A 23,355-nucleotide genomic window follows, 5' to 3' on the forward strand; every position below is an offset into this window, starting at 1 on the left:
GTGCATAGTGTTTTAGATATCTATATTTTAGACAGTGATTTTGAATATGCCCCTTACTCTTCTTGGGCATTTGAGATTCATACAGTATTTAATTTACAACAAACTAAAAATAGTTTAAAATCTAAACTCAACGACCACTCATTTACTGTTAACAAACTGTTAAAAGAACTCATGAAATTAAACTGTCACCCAGCTGTGTGATACAGTATCCCCTTCTTGCTCATTTGAATTTTGAAAAGTGAGATAGAGGAGTTCTATATATATTGTACTGCTATTATTATTAAACCAAGGAAAATGGCAAAGAAGAACAAGTGATACCAGCTTTACTTTCTACCTGCTTTTTCTAATTCAGATCAAGGGGGTTGCTAGAGCCTATTCTAGCAAGCAACGGATGCAATGCAGGGTACATGTTGGATGGGACACCATCCATCACAGGGCAGACATGCACATACTCACACCTAAGGCCAATTTTTCCAGAAGCCAATATACCTAACAGTATGTTTTTGGACCGTGGGAGTAAACCGGAGCACCAGGAGAAAACCCTCGCAAATACAAGGAGACCTTACAAACTCCATGCAGGTACAGGTAGCACCCCAGAACCAGAACTGAATCCAGAGCCTCAGTCTGATGCTAACTGCTAGAGGTGCATGGTAAAAACTGTACACCAGTAAAACGCGGTCCTTCAGTCTCGTGGTACGTACCAGCACGCTCTGTAATTTCTCTAATAATTTGCTCTGTAATTTACTCTAATCGGGAAGGAAGTCTAGTCTTCATGATCATGTTTTTAATACCATTACTACCATTAGACATGCTTTGATTTTTTTCTTTTTTGTATGTAAGATTGCAGATTCTTAAGCTGTTTAAGTCAATATACAGTAGAATTTCTTGTCTCAGCAATGTTTTAAGCAAGTATTGAGGATTCTATGAAGTTTTAAAAGAAATAGCCAAGGGCAATTGAACATGCTAAACATGTTTCATAAGGTTGTGAATGTCAACTTTACTCATTGTAAAGAAAAAATGTTACAACTTACAAGCACCTTTCATATTTTGAATTTTACATAATCTTGCTAAGCACAATGAACCTCCAATACCTTGTGGAAAAAAGATTTAATCATTTAATGATTGACAAAAATCTGCATCTTGTTAAATTGTTCTGTTACACTGTTCAGTGTTATTTCTAGTTCTTTGGTTCCAATAAAACAACAGAACAACATAATTTTCATGACTTTATATTGTATACATCTCAATATGCTTTAGTAAGAAATCAAATATATAAACATTCAAAATAGTTTGCGGTATACAGTGGTATGTATTGCACTACCGCGGTAAGTTTTTCAGAGGCAGTACCCAACCACCACGATATCCCCAAACATTTACAGAATTGACAAATATAGATTATGTTAAGAACAATAGTTCTTCATCAGTGTTAGACTCTTTCCCACTTTCCCACTTTCTTTAGTATTTTAATTTCCTTAAGAGAGGAAAATCTAAATCTGTTCTATTTTAAGTTAGTGATTACAATCTAATTGGAAGATTTTGGCTCTTCTGTAACTTCTGTAACTGACAGAAGGCTGACAAATTACATGCACTTTGTTAAAGTGTGTACTCAGATATGAATCCCTTTTTTTACTTAAATGTGAAAAAGAGAAAGGATGATTACTTAATTATTAATTAACTGCAGTATTATGTGACCAAAACACATTTGACCATGTCTAAGAGATACCCCTGTATGAAGTAAATAGTGTATATACTGAAAGTATATACTGTATGGAAAGATGGTTGACAGTATTTTTCTACTTTAAACAATCTGTTTTTAATTTAACAGGTTCTGTACCTTTGAGGTCTCAAAGAGAACAGGTAATTACCTACACTATTCAATAATATAATGAGGCATTATTTCTTGCCCTTTTGTTTGTGTATTGGGTCACAGATCAGTGGCTCACAGACTTTGCAAAAAATCACTCTTCTCACTAAGTCATTTATTATCATTACCTTTTATCATACAGTATTCTCAGTCTGGTTCCAGGCACTTTCCTGAGGTCACCTATTTACTTAATTTAAAGGGTAACACTCTCTGGTTTTGTCCTATGTGTGCATATTAACAAAAGAAAATTCTAATGGGATGGTGCATATCTTGAGGTATCTTAAAGGATTTGGCTACAGTGAATGTATTTTACATTAATTCACTGTAACTGCACAATTGGTTATAAAACCAAATAAAAAAATATCATAAGTTATTTTAAATTAGCTTTGATGCAGAATGGCTTTTCCTGAATATGAATATGAAGAGTGTTATATTGTGCTGTCAGTTTTTAAATGAAACAGTATGCATCCAGATGTTGCACATTTATTCAAATACATTAGACAAAATAATGTGGAAGTTTGATAAATATTAACAATACAATAGCTCCTTGAGATTTAGAAATGTTTTACCATAAAAATGTCAGATTAAGTAATACATTTAATTCATAAACCTATTAATAATATTACACAGTGGTGAGCCACTTCCACAAGGTTTCAAAGTAATGCACAGCTACAGCATCCCCAAATATTAATTGGTTTTCACATTGCAATTAACATTCAGCAGGCATACAGCAGCACTGGAATGTGCTTTTGTGTTCACAAAAGTTCTGTTTGGAAGCGGTCACGCATTCTTTTGCTCACTGTTTTCAGGATGATTTGAGTATTTCTTAAAAATGCGTATTGCTGCTGTTGATCTGTCAGCAAAACTGTATTGTAAAAGAAAACCATCAGAATTAGACAATCACATTTGGAAAAATGTTCTTTTGTTTTGTGATGCTAAATGCAGTACATTATTCTTTCATTTTATATTGATGGAGCACACTTCAGCAGTATAGGATTGTCTGCTGAATGTTTAACTATACTGCATCTGTATAAAGACTTTTACTTATACAGTTAAGGAGATTAAGAGTAATTGTATATCTCATTTACTCATTTACAGTAAAGATTTAGAGAGCATCAATTTTTTATAGTAGGATATTTTTTGTGAAGCATTCTGAATGAAGTGCCTTGTTTAATGGTATAGTAGTAGTGCCCAACCCTAGATTTGAGTCATGAGCCCTAAATGCTCCATAGTGCTTCCTTACTGTATATCTGTTTTTTACTTTAAATTTGTTGCTAGAAAGAGCAGTTCACTTGCTTTTGAAAAATTCATGGAACAATATATTACTGAAATCTAACATTTAATAGTGTGAAATCTTTAAACTTGTCTGCGTAAGTGCTACCTAGCGTTTAGATTCACAATTTAAGTTTACTGAATGCACGAACATTATCTGCTTAGATCATGTGTGTCAATAAAACACATTCTTTTTGTGATGAAGTGTGTTCACCTAAGGGGAAATATTTTATTTTGTAATAAGAGAAAGTTTCTTTTTGTTTCTGACATCTGTTGAAATATTGACTTATTAAGAGCTATGCGGCATTCACTGGTTCCTTTTTAGGAATGGAGAAAGCAGTTCCTCGTCCTTTACAGATTTTACAATTTTCCACAGTTCATTGCAAGTGCAAAAACAAAAAAATACAACAAAGCTTTTTTTCTTAAATTAGCAACACGTCTAATAGTTGCAGAATGTTTTCTTTTGATAATAAAAAAATGCCATTGGATGGAGAAAAAAATAAAATTTCATAAAAGTGGTCTATTGAACAGTCAACACAAATACTGGGATCATAATCTTATATTTAACTAAATCTCACTACCAGAAGGTTTTAAGGCCTTCTTTGTCCAGACTGCTGGTATGCTTTTTTTATTAAGGGACATGTGCAGGAAAAGCAGGAGACAGAAGAGCCCTTTCTAAAGCAATTATTCTTTATGTCCACATGGTTTCAGAGACTTGGCATTTACACCAAAGTGCACAGCTAAGGTACAGGAAGAAATAAACCACTTCCACATGGTTGTTGTACATAACAGATAGGCTGATGTTAGTTTAGTGCCCCAAGATAGAAGTACTTGATTATAATAATAAAATATATATCAAATGTTGCTTGGCAGCTCTTTTGAAGAAGGGGGAATATTACACCTTTGTGTTGCACAAAAGTGTGTTGCAGAATCTTAAATGTGAAATGAGAGTAAGAAGACCTGACATTTCAGAGGAGCCCTGCTGTTTAGTTTCACTGATGTACTTCAAAAAGTTGTAATAAAAACACTTGCATGATCTATTTCAGAAAATGGGGTTATTTAAGGGAAACACAAATTATTGTTTTGTGAGATCAGGGGACCAAAGACAGCTTCAGAGTAATGCTGGTTTCAAGTACAGTTCAAGTTTTCAGATAAGCAGGTTGGGGCATCATATTGTCAAATTGAATTTCCACTGATTTTTTTGTTTTGTTGTTAAGGCTTTCCCAAAGCACTTGGGAATTCTTCAATATAAATGTAGATCTTGAGAAATTGCACTGTGGACTGAAGTCTTATTGCATTATATTATAAGGGATATTCCTTATCTTTCTCATCATATTAGTCCAGTGATTTATCACTGTGTGTCCAGTTGGAAGTTGGAAGCAGTGGATAGGTCAGCTCACAATCAATTTTAAGAAGATGCTACCTGATGGCATTTCTTTTATGAGTTTTGCGTTGTTTCCCAAAGGACAAGATGTAACTGCCAGAAAAGATTAGTTCGCCTGTTTCACAATATGAATTTATAGTCACAGTTTCTTGGAAAAAAGATAGAATGCTGTCTTTGAATTGTCTAGCAATGGCTTAATTTTTCCTAACACTAGAAACTGACTGTATAATTTATGTTGCACAGATTTTTTCCTGATGTTAATGGTGTAGAGCAGCTGTCACTTTCTATTAGGTTTTCATTTGTTTTCCTTGCTTCTCTTTTGGAAGAAAACGAATCATGCACTAGACTGTGTACCTTACAGGATTTAAGGGAAACTTGCTTGCACCCTAGGTCATCTAATTTCATATACTGGATTTCAGACTCTGTTGAGTCTTTGTACCTATGGGGTGTCATGGGACATTTGCCCTGTGTTCCAGTGGCTGATCTAATTACTGCAATAGACACAAGAAGAGGTCCAATTTCTGCACTGCATCACTATTTCATGTCTAAAATTGCTTCAAATAAAAATGTATTCTTAAAGAGAGAGCAAATGACCACATATACAGTATATGCTGTCACTTGTTTACCAGAATAATGCTTTTCTGGCTTCAGAGCACCTTTTATCTGTATTGGGTTGTCCTTGTTGTCAAAGTGAACTGGTTAAGGCCCTTAAAGGGCCAAGTCTCTCCCCTCTTGCACTTTTATTGTTCTTGGACTTTAAAAAGATAAAAATGCAGCTTTGGATGTTTTAGTAGTTCAGGTAGGTGCTCACACCTGAAGAAGGCTCCATGGCCGAAACGTGTTTTCCTTCTTCTTTTTTTTCCAGCATGGAATAAACCTATTACTTGTTCCTTTGGATGTTTTATAGTGACAAGCAAAGAAAAAAAACAGTATTAATATACAATAGGAAGTAAATATTTAATATTCATGTTTTAAATAATTAAGCACTTTAAAACATAAATATTTTTCAATAAATATTGATTGCTGTTAAAATGTGTCCAGCTTTCAGATGTGCATGCATAAAAGACATAATAGTTATCTTTCAAGAGTGTATTTGTTAACGCAGTCAAGTAGATAAGTGTTCTATTCTTTAAATTCAATGTAAGACAGTTATAAGTTATGAGAAAAAAACAGTGGTGACATTTACATTTCTTAATTGAAATAGTATTTCAAGAGGAAAATAAAGCAAAACAAATATGAACATGATTTATCATAGATAGATATACCTTGCTAATTAACATTAACTGGGAACTCTGGGAAAGTACAGTACAGTGCTGTGAAAACGTATTTCCTCTATTCCTGATTTCATCTGTTATTGCAGATATTTGTTATTTGTGTTTAGTGTTATTTATTCACATTATATCTTAAGATCTGAAAACATCTAGTGTGGCAAATATGCAATAGTAGAGGAAATCAGGAAGGGGTCAAATACTTTTTCATGGCACTGTAAGTGCAGCAGTGGACCTGCCCAGACATCTTAAAACATGTTTGGCTGTTTTCTATACATCTGTGGAACTATGCAGTTTTAGAGCAAGAGACAGTGTTGATTTTGGCAGCAATGTTGTTCTAGGTTTAAGCTGCTGGATAAGGGAATGAATGTCCTTCTGGTGGAACAAGTAAATTGTTCCATGTGACCTTTTGTAGATATGGTGGCAATGGATGGAAGGAATGAAATAATTCCCTCCCCCTCCCATACAAAAATGGGACTTATTCTTAGCATAACGTTACAGTAACATCTGGCTTCTCATACACATTCTTGTGCACTAACAGCTGATCTGTGCTTGGTTTGGTGTGGAGGGAATGTGGAGTAGATTGTTTGTGTTGCAGCTCATTTTGTGTGACCTTTGGTGTCCTTTGGTGAATTTATTAAACACTTAATGTTTACCCTAGTATTAAGTATTTCCAGCATATTACTTTCCTAAAAGTTTCCTATTTGGTAAGAAAGGCCTTGCTTTTCACATACTGAAATCACGGTAAAAGGGGAGCTATACAGTTATTTTTATATTTCAGGGTTAGAAAGAAACAGCATTGATGAATGCATTTCAAACCACAGTGACAGGGAACTTACATCACGTAATAGACTACATTTCCAGGTATGCTCAGAATCATATTCTGCTATTCAGAGTGAGACAACACAACATCCAGTGATGTGAAGTAGCCTTATTACATTGTAAACAAACAGACTTGTGAATGTATTTCCTTTAGTCCAGTAGATGTTTTGATGATTTTTCTGACAAATACAACTTACTCCAGTAATATTAATAGGGATTTCCTGTTCTTCAGGTGTTTTCCACCTGAGTAGAAGTGTACTGGATATGTATACATTGCTGAATATCATAGCAAAAGTGTCCCCTAGTAAGTAAACAAATATGTACAGTAGGCTTGTGCTACTGTAGTTTCAGAATATCTACAATGTCAGGGGTATAGGCTCTAAATCGGCAATAAACATATTTTTCTATCATTACAATGATGTCTTTTACTTTCACTCTTGGTTTCCAACAAAAGTCTAGCTCTGCTCTTCACAAATATTCCTAGGCCTGCACTGGATCTGCACAAAAACACTTTGGTGTACAATAGGCATGTTAAATGCGACACATTCTCTGTTTCTGGCTTATGCTTTTCTAGTTGATGTGCAAGGTGCTTTTCAGTATGGGAAATAGTCACCAGGCATCAAAGGTCTATATTTAATGAAGAATCCCCATTAGAAAAGTTCAAGTTGTTCTCTTTGAGAAAATGACTGGACTGAATTTGCTTTTAACATCACATGTACACAGAATGAATACAGAATGACAGAAATTGCAAAAAAGAGGGATACTTAAGTTGTTTTGTAAAATGGACTGTGTTGATTGTCAAAACAGGTAATTATTCATTATGCAATCTAATTAAGCACAATATAGGAAGCAAGGGCAGAGGATAAGCCTTTCGTTCCCAGAAGCATTTACATTTCAAAAGACCGTTTTCACAATGCATTATTTTCATGAATATATAGCTCTTGGGTTTGTAAAAATGCAAGCCAAATTCAAGTTTCACTGATTTGCTAAGATGTGCAAGAATGAACAGATATGTGTTAATGGCTTGAAAGTATAAGGGTTTTAAAATCATAATTTTTAAAGTGCAATGTATTGTCTTTACTGAGTGAAGTTAGTCCTTAAATCATTTGTGGTACTTTTTATCTTCCCATGTATACAGCCATGAGTATACAATATGCGTAGAACTGCACAAAACCATACTTCCTATACCACTTCAGAGTCAGCATGCCACAACTATAGAGAATCTGTCCTGTGTCTGAACCACTTTTGTGGGGTTGCTTTTTGTGATCAGAACTCATCGGTGCGAAAGAGACCCTTACTGATGAAGTGCAAAAATGGCAGTTGCTTTCCATTGTGTTGGAACATTTTTCTAATGTGTGGTAACTGTGATGCAACACAGAGCGTTTCATAACTGGGACCTTTTGAAAATGGGCTATTGTGGGGCAACAGACACACCACCATGCAGCTGCAATGTTCAAAACCATTTCTCTATACAGTATACTGAGGGAAAGTCAAAGCCAGACACTGTTAAAAAACAAACAATAAACGAAACAAAAAAGTATACGTTTACAAAATGCGAACCGAATCTGCAGTATTACTTTTTCATGTTCCCCCAGGGCTTGACGAGCACTTACTGTATTGTAGAAGACTGATTTGCATCCATCAATCAGTCAGTCTTTATTTGTTGTAACATGCTTTGCAAGAAGCTGCCACAGTACTCTTTGCCAAACTGTGTGCAACAAGATTTTGTGTCCAGGTATAGTAAAACATTAGGCATGGCAGAGAGAAAAACAAAGTGTTGAAGGGACTCCCTGGGCATTCTTTTGGACTCTTTAAAGGAATTAAATAATCTAGGACCTTGTGATACAGTGCATCACCTGCAGCTACCAGACTGTGGCCAGTCCTTAGCTGTCCGTGTGTTTTGAGAGTTACACTGCTACAAAGCTTACCGTCTCTATCCTTGACCACAAGCCTTGCTTTTGTTGCAGAGGGGGTTCACATCTGTTCAAGCAAGGCTTGATGTATAATCCATGGAAGTCTTCCCAGACTGAGGAACCCTAATGTACAGTATGAAAAGATTTATCTTACCAGTAGTTGAACTTGCTCAGTGAAGATAACTGTTTACTTTTATTAAACTCCCTCCAGTAGCTCTTTAATTTAACCACAATATCTCTTTGCTTATGTAAATGGGGAACCCTTGAGGACTGGGGGAGTTAGGTTTCATGTTAGTTTTTAGTTTTGTTCTTGGATAAAGTGCCCCAGAAAGTATCAAATATTCTCATATTTGTATGGATAGCCTTTACTTTTTCATCTTTGGGATGCTTTCAGAATTTTAATTTTTAATTCATCAGTGGAAATCAGGAGTACCTCTGTGATTTTGTTGTTTAATTATGCAGATGCACATGTACTTCAGTCTGTTGTGCAGGCATTTCTTTATATTTGAAATCTGTAGGTGGCTAGGACCATAATCTTTGGAGCTCTTTGACTGAGATTATTACGGATTCTGATTCTTTGCTTGGACTGAAGTTGTGATGAATGTTTTTGATAAAGGTTTTAACTAGGATTTAGCCTGACTTTACGCAGCTCTTGTGTGTATGTGTTTTCCTTGCTGAAGGCACGCGTGCACATTTATACTTTCTGAGATGTGTTTTTGCTTTTCAGTTTTCTCTCCATTCCAATAATTTGTCTCTTTTATTCTCTGATTTTTAGTGGAATCCATTTAATTGACTTTGTTTGCAGAATGGCAGACTGCTCTAGACATGCACAATGTCATGATGTATGGCAGGAAGATGCTGGGTAACCTCAACCTTTACTGCAGACAAAAAACAATTTTTGTATTTTCCCGTTTCAGAAAATGTGACTTCAGAAAATAAGCGATCTTTATATTTTAATTTTTTGTAGATTTTACAAATGTCAGTTATTTTTTTTTATTTAGCCACTTAATTTTGGAGTAGCCAATTGCACATTTTTAATGGATTGGCAGCAAATCCTATAACTGCACACTGGGGAAGATTAGGATGTGGGAGCAGAGTCTTCTGATCTGCCCACCTTCAAGTCGTCTTTCAATAAAGGCTGTGCAGCTCCATTCAGGACATTCAGTGCCATCTGGAGAAAAGGAAAGTCCCTGACTGATGACAAAGCATGCCTGCAAGTGGTGTCATAGTGGTCACTGTGTTACCATTTGCTGAGAGAGCCTGGTCTACAAATCACAATACATCTGATGGTCATGCTCATCCAGTTGTGTGCATCACTACATGGTTAATTTGGGTCACAGCCTGCTAGTGATATGACCCAGGATCATATATACCCACGATGCACTCAGTCACATGTTTTTACAGGTTGAGAGACATGGGAGCATTCGCATTTCGATTTTCATGCCAGTGTAAAAAACAAACGACCTCCTCACACATCTTGGGACAGTTTTAAAACTGTAAATACATTCTCAAACAAATATACTGGCAACCTTATGTGCCCAACAATGGTATTCTCTGAGTGTAATAAATCATTACTGTTGAAATGGCCTTACTCATTCATCCTTGCAAGTAGCAGTTGAGATTTCTTGTTAATTGATAGGTTAAGTGATTTAAGACATAAGGTGAATTTTTAATAATGATGCTCTGTAGACTTTAGTAGTGTCTGTAAGTGTATCCAGTTTTCCTAATTATATTATTTGACATTGCTAAGAGGAATATTTATTATTCCAATTTTAATACATTTTAAGAACCAAAGAAATCATGCAAAAATGACTGAAGTTTAATGAAATTTTGAATAATAATTAATTTCTAAGATTTCCCACAGATTATTGCAATAAAGAAATCTAGCAATAAATATCTTTTCAAAATTATATATTAGCTATTTTGGGTTGTGTCACTTAAGTCCGATAGGACGAACCGTGGAATGGCAGGAGAGCGATCAAGACCCTATGCGTAGCGGAGAGACGTGGGTTAGCCTGGGCTCAGCTGTTCAGGAGAAGCCGTATAGAAACCTATGCCCTCAGGCCAAGGACAGGAGTGACCTGGTGCTAAGTGGGTCTGCTGAGCGAGTAGCAGAGCAGAAGCAGGAAATAAATAGGCTACACAACAAGACACACCAGAAAGATATGAATAATCACAGGGAACTAGGAACAGAAGGAACGTAGAGCGCCCTCTAGGTGTAATGAGCGTGACAAGTTGAATGTGATTTTGAGCTATCCACTCATGCTGCTGTGAACATTTGGCATGCTTACTGTATCTTAATTTCCTGTTTTCTTTCTTCATGAAAAGTATATTTACACAAAGGCAGAATTCACTTTACTCCGGTAAAATAAAAACTGCAAACATAAATATAAGTAAAAATGAAGTCAATATGGCATTCACTAGCAACCTGTAGTAAATATTTTAAAAATAATTTTAATTTACATTCTTCAAGTTTACTTGAACAAGACTCGTTTCTTACCACTGTAGCTGTTCTAGATCTTGGAATTGCATTTGTGCTTATCAGATGTAAATCAGATCAATGAAGACTATTTATTGTCAGGACGATGATATGCTGGTCAGTCATAGTGTTCTGCCAGAAAATGCTGGCAATATCTTTTTATGATCCTACAGGGATCTGGAGTGGTACAACCACAAATGGCACTGGGCTGTCAGGTTGAGCTGTAGAGTCCAGATGGTCCCAGACTGACTCTGGGATATTAAGCAATTGTAAGTGGGACATCTCAGTTGGAGGCACATACTGTAGTTGTTTGAGCACTGCCAGGTGGCATGCAGTGACATTACTGAGAGACATGCCACTCTTCTATCAGGTGATATCTCACCGGTAAGCCAGTGTAAGCCATATTCCAGTCTCACTCCATTCTTCCAAGCTCACACCTGAAGAAGGCTCCACGGCCGAAACGTTGTGTTTTCTTTCTTCTTTTTTTCAGCATGGAATAAACTATAACTTGTTCCTTTGCAGCCTATGCATGCTGACGCAGCTACCCACCTGAACTACATATTCCAGTCTTGTATGTATCATTCAGATAAAGATGTCCATAATGTCAAATAGACCCATAACATTTACATTATTATAACTTTCTCTGGTCAACACAGTTCTTTTACATATTGATTTCACATTATAAGCATTCAGCGGTATTCTGTGTAGCTAAATGTTGGATTTTGAAGAGTATATGTTTTTGGTTATACGAATATTTAACATTTTTTTCTCCTAACTTTAGTAATCTGCAGAATTTGGATAAAAATGCTTAGTGGTAACCTTCAGTAAAACCCATGCTGTCTCTTTTTTTATGCTGAGGTTCCTAACCACAACACCAGAAAGAAAGATAAAATATAACCTAGTCCAGATGGTGGAACCCCGGCCTCTGGGAAAAGAGCATTAACACATGAAGCAAGATCTATGTGGGTGTAGGAAAGCATAAAAGGTTCTGGGATAGCTTTGAAACCAGCACAAAGTCTGAAAACACTGGGTTTTCCAGAGCGCAGTGTGAAGTAGAACTTCTACTTGTTCTGAATGCGTTGGCAGTCAGATTTGTGGTCAAAATGGTGATTCCAAAATTAGTGCAAATGCCATCATCTACTATGATGTCTCTTATTTACACAGCTTCCCAGAGGCAGTAGACACAGTTAATCTTAATTATGCATTACAGAAAATCTATCCATCCATCCATTTTCTAGCTGCTTTACTCAATTCATTGTCACAGGGGAGTGTGAGCCTAATTGCACAAATCATGGGAGCAAGGCAGGATACACCCTGGATGGGATACCTGTCCATCTCACACCAGGGCCACTTAACCCAGAAACCATTTGTCAAATGTCTTTGGATTTTGGAAGAAAACCCACATGACAACATGCAAATTCCAAGTAGATAGCAACCCAGGAATTGAACAAAAGGTCCCAAAACTGTGATGTAGCAATGGGATCCGCTTCACCACCGTGCTATGATGTTAATGTAAATTTAAGTGTCAACATCAGGAGTACTGTATATTTATGGAAAATAATAAATTATAGATTTTGTGTCCTTACTCTCTGTAGTCATTAAAAATCCCAGGGTGTTTCTCGAAAAGAGTAGGGGTGTAACCCGGTCTCCTGGCCAAATTTCCCATGCCTCCTAATAATCCCCCTCTATGAATTGGCTACATTACTTTGTTAATTAAGTTGTTTGGAGCTGTTTGTAACTATCGATTTAGATCAAAGTGAACACTGTTAATAATCTGCAAATTTGTGTTAAGACTGGGTTCTTGGTTAGGGTAGTTTGATTTGAAACAATGTGTTGATATGCTAGCTGTTCACACTTACAGTAGCTCAGTTGTCTTACATTTATTTGGAAGTGGACTAGAGTTATTTTTATTGTTTTAGGAAACTAGTCTGCTTGTGTTTACACTGAAATAATGAAGTAAATTTGGTCCCATTCTAACCTAATGTTTATATTGTTAGACAAATTTGGTACATTGTTAATTTAGTTTTATTAGCTTGCCTTTGAATAATATTTAGGAAGAAAATTCTGGTGCATCTTGTTTTCTGAATTATTGACATGCTATACTGCTACTGAATTATGTACAGGATATTTATCTGTATATCTTTTGTCTTTGAATTATAGATCATGTATTATAATAGCATTGTGATATATGATAATATATGTACTAAATAACTTATCCTAAAGTCATTTATTAATTCCCGACTTTGGTTTAAATATCAGGGTTTATTATTTGCTTGAAGGAGACTGACTTCAAGAATTTGTAAGATTCAGTTTTGGGTCATAGTATTGATTTCACATGACTGGTAAAGGGCTTGTGTTTATTTATAAGTTCTCATGTACAGTAATAGTTACAGAGCAAGTGAGTGTTTTTATGCCTTCAGGGTGGTACATCAGAGGATTACAAGCCCAATTTAATGGTGTTTCTTAACAATACAAAAAAATGTGTGAACCTGCTTTTTCGTCATGCTCCTTCTCAAACATTCATGCTTTATTGCCCTAGGGATTTTGAGTTTATCCGTCATGGTCTGTGAAACAGTGTTTTTTTTTGCTGATGTACAATACATACACTGTCATCCAACAAGCCTGTATTAGCCACACATTTCAGGTGGAGCCCCTCATCACTGGGGTGTCCACAAATATGTCTCTGTACCTGTTATAGAGTATGCTCCTTGCAGACACAGTGCATTTCAATCAGATATAATTTTTTAGTGGTTAGTTGATTTATTTATAAGGACCTATGATTGTTTACTTTTTTGCCTTATAGTAGGGGCATATTTTCATGTTTTTACAGCCCTTAAAGCACTAGGCCTTGTTGGGGATGATAAAATGCACATAATTAAGCCTCCTTAGAATCAGCAAGCCTTCACAAAAAGACCTCCTCGGTGTAAATTGGCACAGGTTTGCAAGTTTCTGCCCATTATTGTAATCATCTTATTTATCCAGAGTTCTTTGTGTTCCTCTGAGAGGCACACTCTTGTTTTGCCAGCAGTACTCAAATCCCCATCATTCCTGAAATGCTTGGCTTCAATGGGACTGGATGCTGTTTTAGTTGCATTGCTTTCTTCTCCCCTTAATCTTCAACGGCTGTTTGTCTAAGGTTTGAGATTAGCTGCCTCTTTAAGTTAAAGGAAGACTTTTGTAACATCTAGTGGAGTTGTCAGTGTCCAGAAAAATCATTGCTGTTATAATCTCATGGATATGTGTTCCGTCCTTCACATACAGTACATGTTTTAGGTAGTTAATGATTCTTTTTATCATGAAAAAGCCATGCAGATTTTACAGCTCTAATGCAGGAGGTTCAGTTGAATAGCAGCACCCATACATCTGTGTAAAAGCCGAAACAAATTTTCTCATTATAAATGTGACTTCAAATAAAAAAAAATTCACTTTGTTGTCAAGGGTTATCCGGATGACTGCATTTTTGTGTTGCTGCTCTTCAATACTAAGCAATAGCTCTAAGAATACTGCCTTGTTAAAGTGTAGAACATTAAAGTTAAAAAAAACACTATTGAGGGTTTCTTTCAAAGTGGACCAATACAAAATTCATTTGATGAGCTTCTTTCTAAGTCTTACCTCTGAGACATGTTCACTTGTCAAACCCTTTCAGTCCTTTGTTAACCTTATGAAAAAAATATTTGTGCAGCAATATACAGTATAGGCAGTGTTTTTACAGTAAGTGAAGTACACTGAGAAGAAAGTCCCATCATATTTAGTCTCTTTTCATCCTCTGCCTGCAAGATTCTCAAACTAATCTTCTACAGTATGTCCTGCAGACAGTTGTGTGCTTCCCCTTGGGGAGTCCTACCACAGCCAGCTAATGACACAGCCTGTACTCAGAACAGCAGTGTCTGGGCTATAGTACTAAGTCTGTGCTCTGTGCTACTGCCTTCACTGGTTGAGTCACTTGAGAGACCCTTGGTGTTCTTAAACCAAGACCTCCCAAGAGACACAAATTTGTTAAAGTTAAAAGGCTAATTAAAAAGATAATAGAATAGTTTTCATGTGGGGGGAGATGTCACATCAGAGTCTGTAATGGTCTTTAATAGTATTTTTTGTAAAATGAGAATTTTAAGTAAGGCTTTGTCTGACTGGTTTTTAACGATTTTTTATTATGTCATCTTCCTTCCCTGCAGTCATGTGGATCTCAAAAAAGTTAAACTATTTCAGTTTTATTTCATGAGGAATATTTTGTATTGGATCAAGCTGTGTTCTTGAGTGCTTCACCTTTTTCAGAAGCAGGGAAAAGTGTTTTGTGTCACAGCCTGAAATTAACAAGATTCCAACTGCACCACTCACAGTGCAGTTGATGTGTCCCAGCTGTGGTTCACAGGAGGCGGGGGGCAACTTTTTTGGCATCTGGCATTCACCTAGAGTAGCATGATTTTGACAGGGTTTTACAACAAAGATTTTTACAAACCATTGACTCGATTCTTGAAACATTAGGAGAGAGGTTTTCTGGATGCTTAAGTACTGTAATTACTGTACATTGTAGTTTGTTCACGTGACAAAGAAGAGGAAACTGAGATGGTATTAAATGCAATGAGAACAAATGTACAACTTGACAAGAAAAATGTGCAAATGGAAGAATAATTTGATCTTATTTTTTATAAAACATATGAAATCCCCTTTGCGCAAACATTTACCTCAGATTGTTGAAGTGCCGTTGTTTCATTAGTTTCAAGAACATTGGAATGTACTGACATGTATAAAAATGTTGTAGTGAACATATATATTTTCCTAAAATATTTCAGTGCTTCTTTTTTCAGTAGCAGGGAAAAGTATTTTCTCTTCAAAATCAGAACAGCTGAACCAAATGTGAACAGCTAGCATATCCATCCATTGTTTCAAACCAAACTACCCAAACCAAGAAACCAGTTTTAACATAGTCCTGTAGATTGTTTACAGTGTTATAAAATAATACAGTATTAATCCATGTAAGCAAATAATTCTACGATTGCACAGCAGTTCGTTCCGTTTCCAGTTTAACAACCTGCAAGGTTCTTATACAAGTGCAATAGTAGATTTTATACATGTTCATTTGACTAAACATGTCTGTGTACTGTACATTTCCCAAATAAATAACTGAGATATGTAGCATATGAAATTTCCATTAGTGTGAAATAACCTGAAACTGGTGCTGGATTAAATAAAGAAGTCTAAGTTTAGAAGTGATTTATATTCAGAACAAGTGATCTCATTATATTTCTAATAAATATATACAGTATACAGTGATAAAGGTCCAAATTTTACTCCTTAAAACCATTGTTCCTTCACAGAAATAAAATGCAGATCAAAACTTGTAAGTGTTGACCTCCAGGTCCTGAAAGACAACAGTCGGTAACCCTGTCCCACAAGATGTCACTTTTGCTAAATCCCTCAGGTAATGAGAAAGAAAACAAATTCACAGCATCTGTCATGCAAAGAAAAAGAAAGGTGACATGTCTGACTGCTTAACTGATTTTATCGCTGATCTGAGATGATTTGTGTGAAAGGTGAAGCAGGAGAATCATATTGCAGGCATGATACTATTGCTTAATAACATAGTGTGTTTGTGTTTATTAATGTTTTAAATAAGCCAGTTTAAACCATTAGGCTTAAAATCCATAACACATGAAATCCGTAACACGATTTTGAAAACAACAGAGAAAACAACAGAGAAATATGAAAATAATTTTGTGTTAAAGATAAACCTCTCTGGGTAGGTTTCTGCAGAAAGGAATGCTGCCACATACTGTAGTATGTATTTTTTCCCTTTCTTGCAAAACTAAAAAGCTAACATGCTTAGTAAGAGAATTTAGTCTATAAACTTTCTGGGACAAAATAGAAGCATTAGTCATGGGTATCAGAAACTTAACCCCGTGTGAAAATGGGCATGAATGATGTCTTGAGTAAGTAAAGTACACATAGCAGTTGCTAAACAAAAATGGAGAAACAGAATTGCAAAGAAGGAATTCATACAGTAAGTTTTTTTGAATTAACTTGCATTACCTCTGTTATGTACTGAATGCAAAGTAAATGTTTGAAAGGGTTGCTAAAGTGAATATTTCAGATCCTAGCATGAATGGGATTTTCTGTCAGCTTTTTTTTTACCTGCCGTTGCAATTCTTACAACTAGTTTTGAATCCTTGTGTTCAGTATGTTTTCTCAGTGGGTTTCTGCTGTAGTTTGTGCTTAGTTTTCACTCACTTTGCTGAATCTCAGTTACAGATGATTAATGTGATGCTTCAAGCCTGACTGTGAGGGAGGAAGGGTGAAGGAGTTTATGAATGTTTATGGGGGTCAGTGACAATGAATTTCCAAAAGAAATGCATAAGAATTCTAATCTGCTTCCCTGGCATATATTTTTAGTGAACTCTAAATGGTTTCTACTTATTTTTTTAAAGCATATAGTTTACAAAATACATGATGAATCCCGCATAATAAAGTTAACATGTTAGTGTCTATATCTTTAAATTAAAAGGCAGCGCTTTTCAGCTTTAGTTGTTCACATTTCCCAACAGTATACTGTAAGCTTGTGTGAGAACAGAGGAAGACGTTTTGGTTGTACACATGAAATCCATATTTAAACCAATTAAAAATCTAAAATTTCTTCAGAAAAATGCCAGTTTTTACTTTAACGAGCACAGTTTATCTTTAGAGCTTCATGTTGCCTCTCTATAGACTTTTGCTTCTGGTGAAACTGAACCTCAGTAAATCTCTGGCAGAATTATTCAAAGGGAAGTTAAAACACTTCTGTAGCACTGACATACAGTATACTGTATGATATTTCATGAATTTCACTTTTTTTGCTGTGTGTGAAGAGTTGCTGGTCAGCAGCCATATCACCCTGCAACTCACAACTGGCAACCCACTGAAGCTAAGCAGGTGTGAGCCTGGTCAGTACCTGGATGAGAGACCTCCTGGGAAAAACTAAGGTTGCTTCTAGAAGAGGTGTTAGTGGGGCCAGCAGGGGGCGCTCACCCTGCAATTGATGTGGGTCCTAATGCCCCAATATAGTGACGGGGACACTATACTGTAAACAGGTGCCGTCCTTCGGATGAGATGTAAAACCAAGGTCCTGACTCTCTGTGGTCATTAAAAATCCCAGGGCGCTTCTCGAAAAGAGTAAGGGTGTAACCCCGGTTTTTACCAGTCATGGCCTCCTAATAATCCCCATCTATAAATTGGCTTCATTACTCTGCTCTCCTCCCCACTGAGAGCTGATGTGTGGTGAGCGTTCTGGCGCACTATGGCTGCCATCGCATCATCCAGGTAGATGCTGCACATTGGTGTTGGTGGAGGGGAGTCCCCATTACCTGTAAAGCGCTTTGAGTGGAGTGTCCAGAAAAGCGCTATATAAGTGTAAGCAATTATTATTAATTATTATTACTGAGTCCTGATTAATTGATGTCAGATGCAGAACACAGTTGCAGATGTGTAAAATGAAAGGATTAATTGATTAGATGTTGCTTCAATTGAATCACAGGTCTGAGAAACAATTGTTGTGACACTTTTTAGAATTGCATTTTGGTTTACCTGTATATGAGGAAATACCAGGATTTAAAAAAGCATATGTAAAAAGTGTCCTTACCCTTAATTATAGAACTGAATCCTGATGCCTATGAGCTAAATCTTAATTTTTAGTGAAGTTCTTCCAAGTGGTGTGGGAGTGCTGGAAGTACATTCCCTCAGTGGTTTGGCACAGTACCACAGAGTGTTGGATAAACTTTTTGTGCTTGGCGTTTTTTACAGAGAGGATTCTTCAGCCTGCCAGAGGGGAGCTATTTCATAGAGCCTGTGCGTGAACATGAGCCGGAGGAAGGGGAGCAGCAGCCCCACGTGATATACCAGAGCTCCTTCCCACAGCAGCCCCAGAGGCAGCGGCGAAGCGCTGAGCTCCATCATGGGAGAATGCCCTGTGGCCTGAAAGGTTTGCCAAAGCTTCTTCCTGCTCTTATTACTCAGCTGTGTTGCCCTGTGAAGTTGTACAGTATGTTTGTGGCTAAAACACTAATGCATTAGGGAGATTGTCCCCATAAGGTATTAGTCACCACGTCACTAGTGCATTATTCCTGTACAGTCATGGCTCTGCAGCAAAAGTAAAAGCAATTATTTGTATTCCATAACTAACTCTTACTTGTTGGTCTGTGAAGTAATGGACCGGCAAGCTGGGCAGTTCCATTATCCTGTGTGTCCTGTTCAGGCTACACAGTGCAACGTCTTCTACTAATCAGTCTTCTACTAATCAGTGGGTTGGCCAACACGTCTGTAGAGAAATGTCTCTCAGGTACTTCATGCTGTGTTTTATAATAAGTGCTGAACAGTTGACTTTTTGGACTTTCCATCATGTACAGAAACCCTTAGTAATGTTCTGCAGGCAATACTGTAAAACATATTTCATTTTCTCATCATGATGAAGGCAAATAAAGTTTAAATAAAATTAATATTGTTTATGAATACCATTATAATTTATATACTGCACTCTACCTTTACATATTATCTGCCTAACTGTTTAATTTATAGCTTTATGAAGATATTCCAAATACAAAAATACAAAATACTATTTTTCAAGTTGGTTTCATACATCCTGTCAAACTGTCAAATATTTGTACTAAAAACAATATAGCAATATTGTGATCTGTCTAGGTTTTGCTGACTTACAGCAGTAGCTGGCCAATCTGTGACTTTCCAGTCCAGTGCCCTAGTATGGTGACTGGAGACACTGTGATGTAGGAGGTGACATCCTTAGGATGAGATGTTAAACCAAGGTCCTAAAGTTTAATGTTCCCAGTGTAATATATGACTAAAATATACTAATTATTTTCTCTGTTGTTGTTGGAAGATGCAAGCACTTCCAGTTTTGTAGATGTTTCAACTATTAGTTTTAAAAGTGGATTGAAATTGTTTTGGAAAAAATGTACAATTTTCCAAGTTTGACCAGCTGATTCCCAGAAACTATCCATATTTGATGTGAATCTCTTTTCTTCTGTGTTAATATGTGCCAATTTTCCCTTAAATGAGTTACATTTTTATGAGATTCCCATTGCTTTAATGCAGAATGGCACTTTAACAGCATTTACAACTAGAGTTATCAGAGAGATAGTAATCTGAGAGAGTTTGATATCAATGCTCATGACTGCAGTATGCATATTTAAAGGTTGGAGCTGGTGTTGCAAAAAGGAAAGCACATAGGACATTGTGAAGTTTTGCCAGTTTCTGAAAGCTTGAAGTAATAGAACTGACAGCAGTGCAAATTTGTGATCCACCTAGATGATGTTGTGAGCTCCTACCCTTGTTAGTAAGGATCATTATACCAAAGAAACAGGCAGTCTCTAATGCTCATGGGTATAAGAGTGAGGCATGAATGATAATGTCAGCATATGTTAAATTCTTTGATGCCAGGATTTAGGATGTTGCAGCTTTGATTCCACAAAGTTACCTCTATTCTTAGTTTAAAAGTTATTTATAAATACAGTATTAATAAAAAATCTGGTAAGTGAAGCTCTCTGTGTGGATCCATCAAGCTCAAATCTGAATTTATTTTCTTTATTCATGATATAATAGCAAAGCTGCTGAACAGTGTTTGCTCTAGCATAATGAAAATCAAAGTAAAAAAAGAATATTGGTGTACTCCATTTATGTATAGTCTACCTAAAGTCTTTACTAATTTATCAAAAATAAATGACAGAGATCTGAGCTTCCTCTGTCAATATGAATTTAGCAGTTGTAAATACAGTGCATAAAGGAAGACAACTGGACTCCACGGTATGATTCTTGGTAAGGTTGCATAGAGAGAAACTGCGTGCATCAAATTAAGATGCATCTCAGGTAAGAAGCTATTGTATGTATTGTATTATTGTATTTTTATGTTGTCCTGAGGCTAGCATGTTATTTCTCTTTCTCTAAGTGGGTTACTGTGTTTTAGAGCCAATTTTACTGCTGTACTATATCCCTCTGCATTTGTGTAAAGTTTTAGTTCGTTAGTTTGCTTCTAGCTCAGTACCAGATTAATGCCTTTCAGCCTATTTCAGGAATGAAAGCTTTCACAGAGTATTTTATCAAAAAGTGATGAGACCCTTTCATTTGCATAATCTCAAAGTGTGGCCCTGTGTAAAAATGCATCACTTTCCAAGTGATTTTTAAAGTTTCAGTCTTGCACATGACGCACTAATCTATATGTCTCAAAATAGATGTGGCAAATGTAAATGAAAGTAACACAAGTCATCCCGAGACCGAGATCAAATTCAGAACTTCAACTCACAGGCCAGTGGCAATTTAAAATAACCCATCAGTTCATGGCAGTGCACCATCGGGTAGAAAAAAAGAAGCTTTTGTGGAAAGAAAAACTACTATCACTTACTGAGATTGTAATTGAGAGTTCAACAGTGACAAGACGAACCCCTGAGCCTCAGCCAAAATAACAGCAATGAGTAACAAGCACATATTTCTCAGCATGCATCACTCTAAGTCTCCCCCTCTGCTCCCATGCTGCAGATTCTTAGCTGTTTGCACCTTATATGGGTGGAATTCTCATCCCCGTAGCCAGGCTGTTGTTCCAGGAAGAAAGGGGATCAATCTGTACCCATCTGCTTATTTACAATCCTAAACACAGTACTGAGGTACACAGTGCATGGTACTAAGGTATTTTTGTTTAATGGTGCTGAATTTATGATTTGTGGTTGTACAAAAATGAGAAGCAGAGGTTACCAGTAGTGTAATTTGTGAAACGTGGGTGAGTCAATCTTATCCCAAGCCATTATATGTAGAAAACACTCCAAACACGTGTGTTCCAGGCTTGAAAAGGATAAATGTATGTGAAATACAGCTTTAGTTTTTTGTTGTTCAAGATTATAAAATGTATCCTAATAGCAAAATGACTCTGTTGCTATTTAATCTTAATAAAGGTCAATTGCCTTTCTCATAGAAACAAAGTTAAATTATAATTATAATATAATTATATTTCCTGTGAGTTCTTTAATTGTTTTTTTTTTCTTCTATTGCAAAAGGTTTTGTCCAGTGGAAATGTTGATAGCCTTATACATATCATTAGGAGTCCACTGCTCAGAGGTGTCAGTAGGTAAATGTGTGTGGGTTGTTTTCTGGATTGACCTCAGCAGTCAGTCAGTGGAAGCCCACGGAAGACCTCTGGGATTGCACACTGACATCTAATTAGTTAAACGCATCATCATAGTTCTTAATTGTGCATATGTATACAGTACATTTTTCAAAATAGCCATGCAATATTTTGTTTCCACAATGTTGCAAGGTAAGCACTTCTAGGGATCTTTTCATTTGGATTGAATAAACTCAAATAAAATTTTTGTATTAACCCCAGAAGACACACCCTCAGAACTATAGAATTATGTGGCATCCTGGGTAATTATTTGAGCTGTATTGGCATATGATACTGTATGTATTAGAAGTGCTTGACTGAAAAAGCACTTGACAATTAGATTTAATTCTACACTTCACACTGCCTCAGGACGTGATGAGGTAGAATGCCGATACTGGTGCCAAAATACTTAAATCATTCTGTGATTTGTTGTGTCTTGCATTTATGCAAAGAAAAAGAAGAAACTTGAATGATTTCTTCAAGAAAATGCTGCATGTAGTCAGAAAATCTAGAGGGATTCCTACATGTATCCTGCAGGATTCAATTAGAGCTACTTTATTCTTCTTTTTAGAGGTGTGCTTTGAGATTTATCCCATTGAATTTCTGAAAACCTGTAGAAAATCCTGTGGGTTCTTTCTTGTGTGTAAGAAATTCTGCAGTTCTATTCCTTGAATCTGCTTCTTTTAGGAGATGTTAAAAGAAACCTGAAGACAGCTCTGGAAGCTGTTTTGTTCTCTTATGCCTTTAAAATGCATGCTTTTGTAGTGCTTAGATTTAATCTATCCCTTTGTTACCCCTGAAAACAAAACATATAGAGGCTTCCTTTGTAGCAAGAAACTGTTGTAGGGGTCCCCAGGTGAATAAACTAGTAAAGACTTCAATTCTATTTCAGCCCTACAATATAGGTATCATTAGTCATATCATGGGGTGTCTTATTAGTCCAGTGTAGTCATGAGTCCCATATGGAATGGAATTGGATGGTCTTGAGTTGGCCATCTCAGTGACCAGAAGTGAGTAGTCTCAACTGTGCTAATCATATTTGATACCAACTGCCCTACAGGGGTCGTGGTACTTGCAGTCCCAAGAGTGGTGTATGACTGGACAGTGCCACTGAGACATACTGTACCTCCAGCAGTCCGTAAGAGGCTCTGTTTAACAGCTAGCTGAAGACACCTTAGCCACTGCACTGCCACTGGCTCTTTTATTTATCATTCAATTGCAT

General features: G+C 36.4%; 1 protein-coding gene across 1 annotated transcript in view; it reads left to right on the forward strand.

Moving 5' to 3' along the window:
• adamts12 (ADAM metallopeptidase with thrombospondin type 1 motif, 12) overlaps window positions 1–23,355 on the forward strand; it is a 146,618-nt gene that overhangs the window by 19,593 nt on the left and 103,670 nt on the right. The window contains exon 3 of the mRNA XM_006627246.3: window positions 18,773–18,950. Coding sequence (XP_006627309.2) covers window positions 18,773–18,950 — 178 coding nt within the window. The remainder of the gene's footprint in view (window positions 1–18,772; window positions 18,951–23,355) is intronic.

The sequence above is a fragment of the Lepisosteus oculatus genome, chromosome 3 (assembly GCF_040954835.1).
Source record: "Lepisosteus oculatus isolate fLepOcu1 chromosome 3, fLepOcu1.hap2, whole genome shotgun sequence".
Lineage (NCBI taxonomy): Eukaryota > Metazoa > Chordata > Actinopteri > Semionotiformes > Lepisosteidae > Lepisosteus > Lepisosteus oculatus.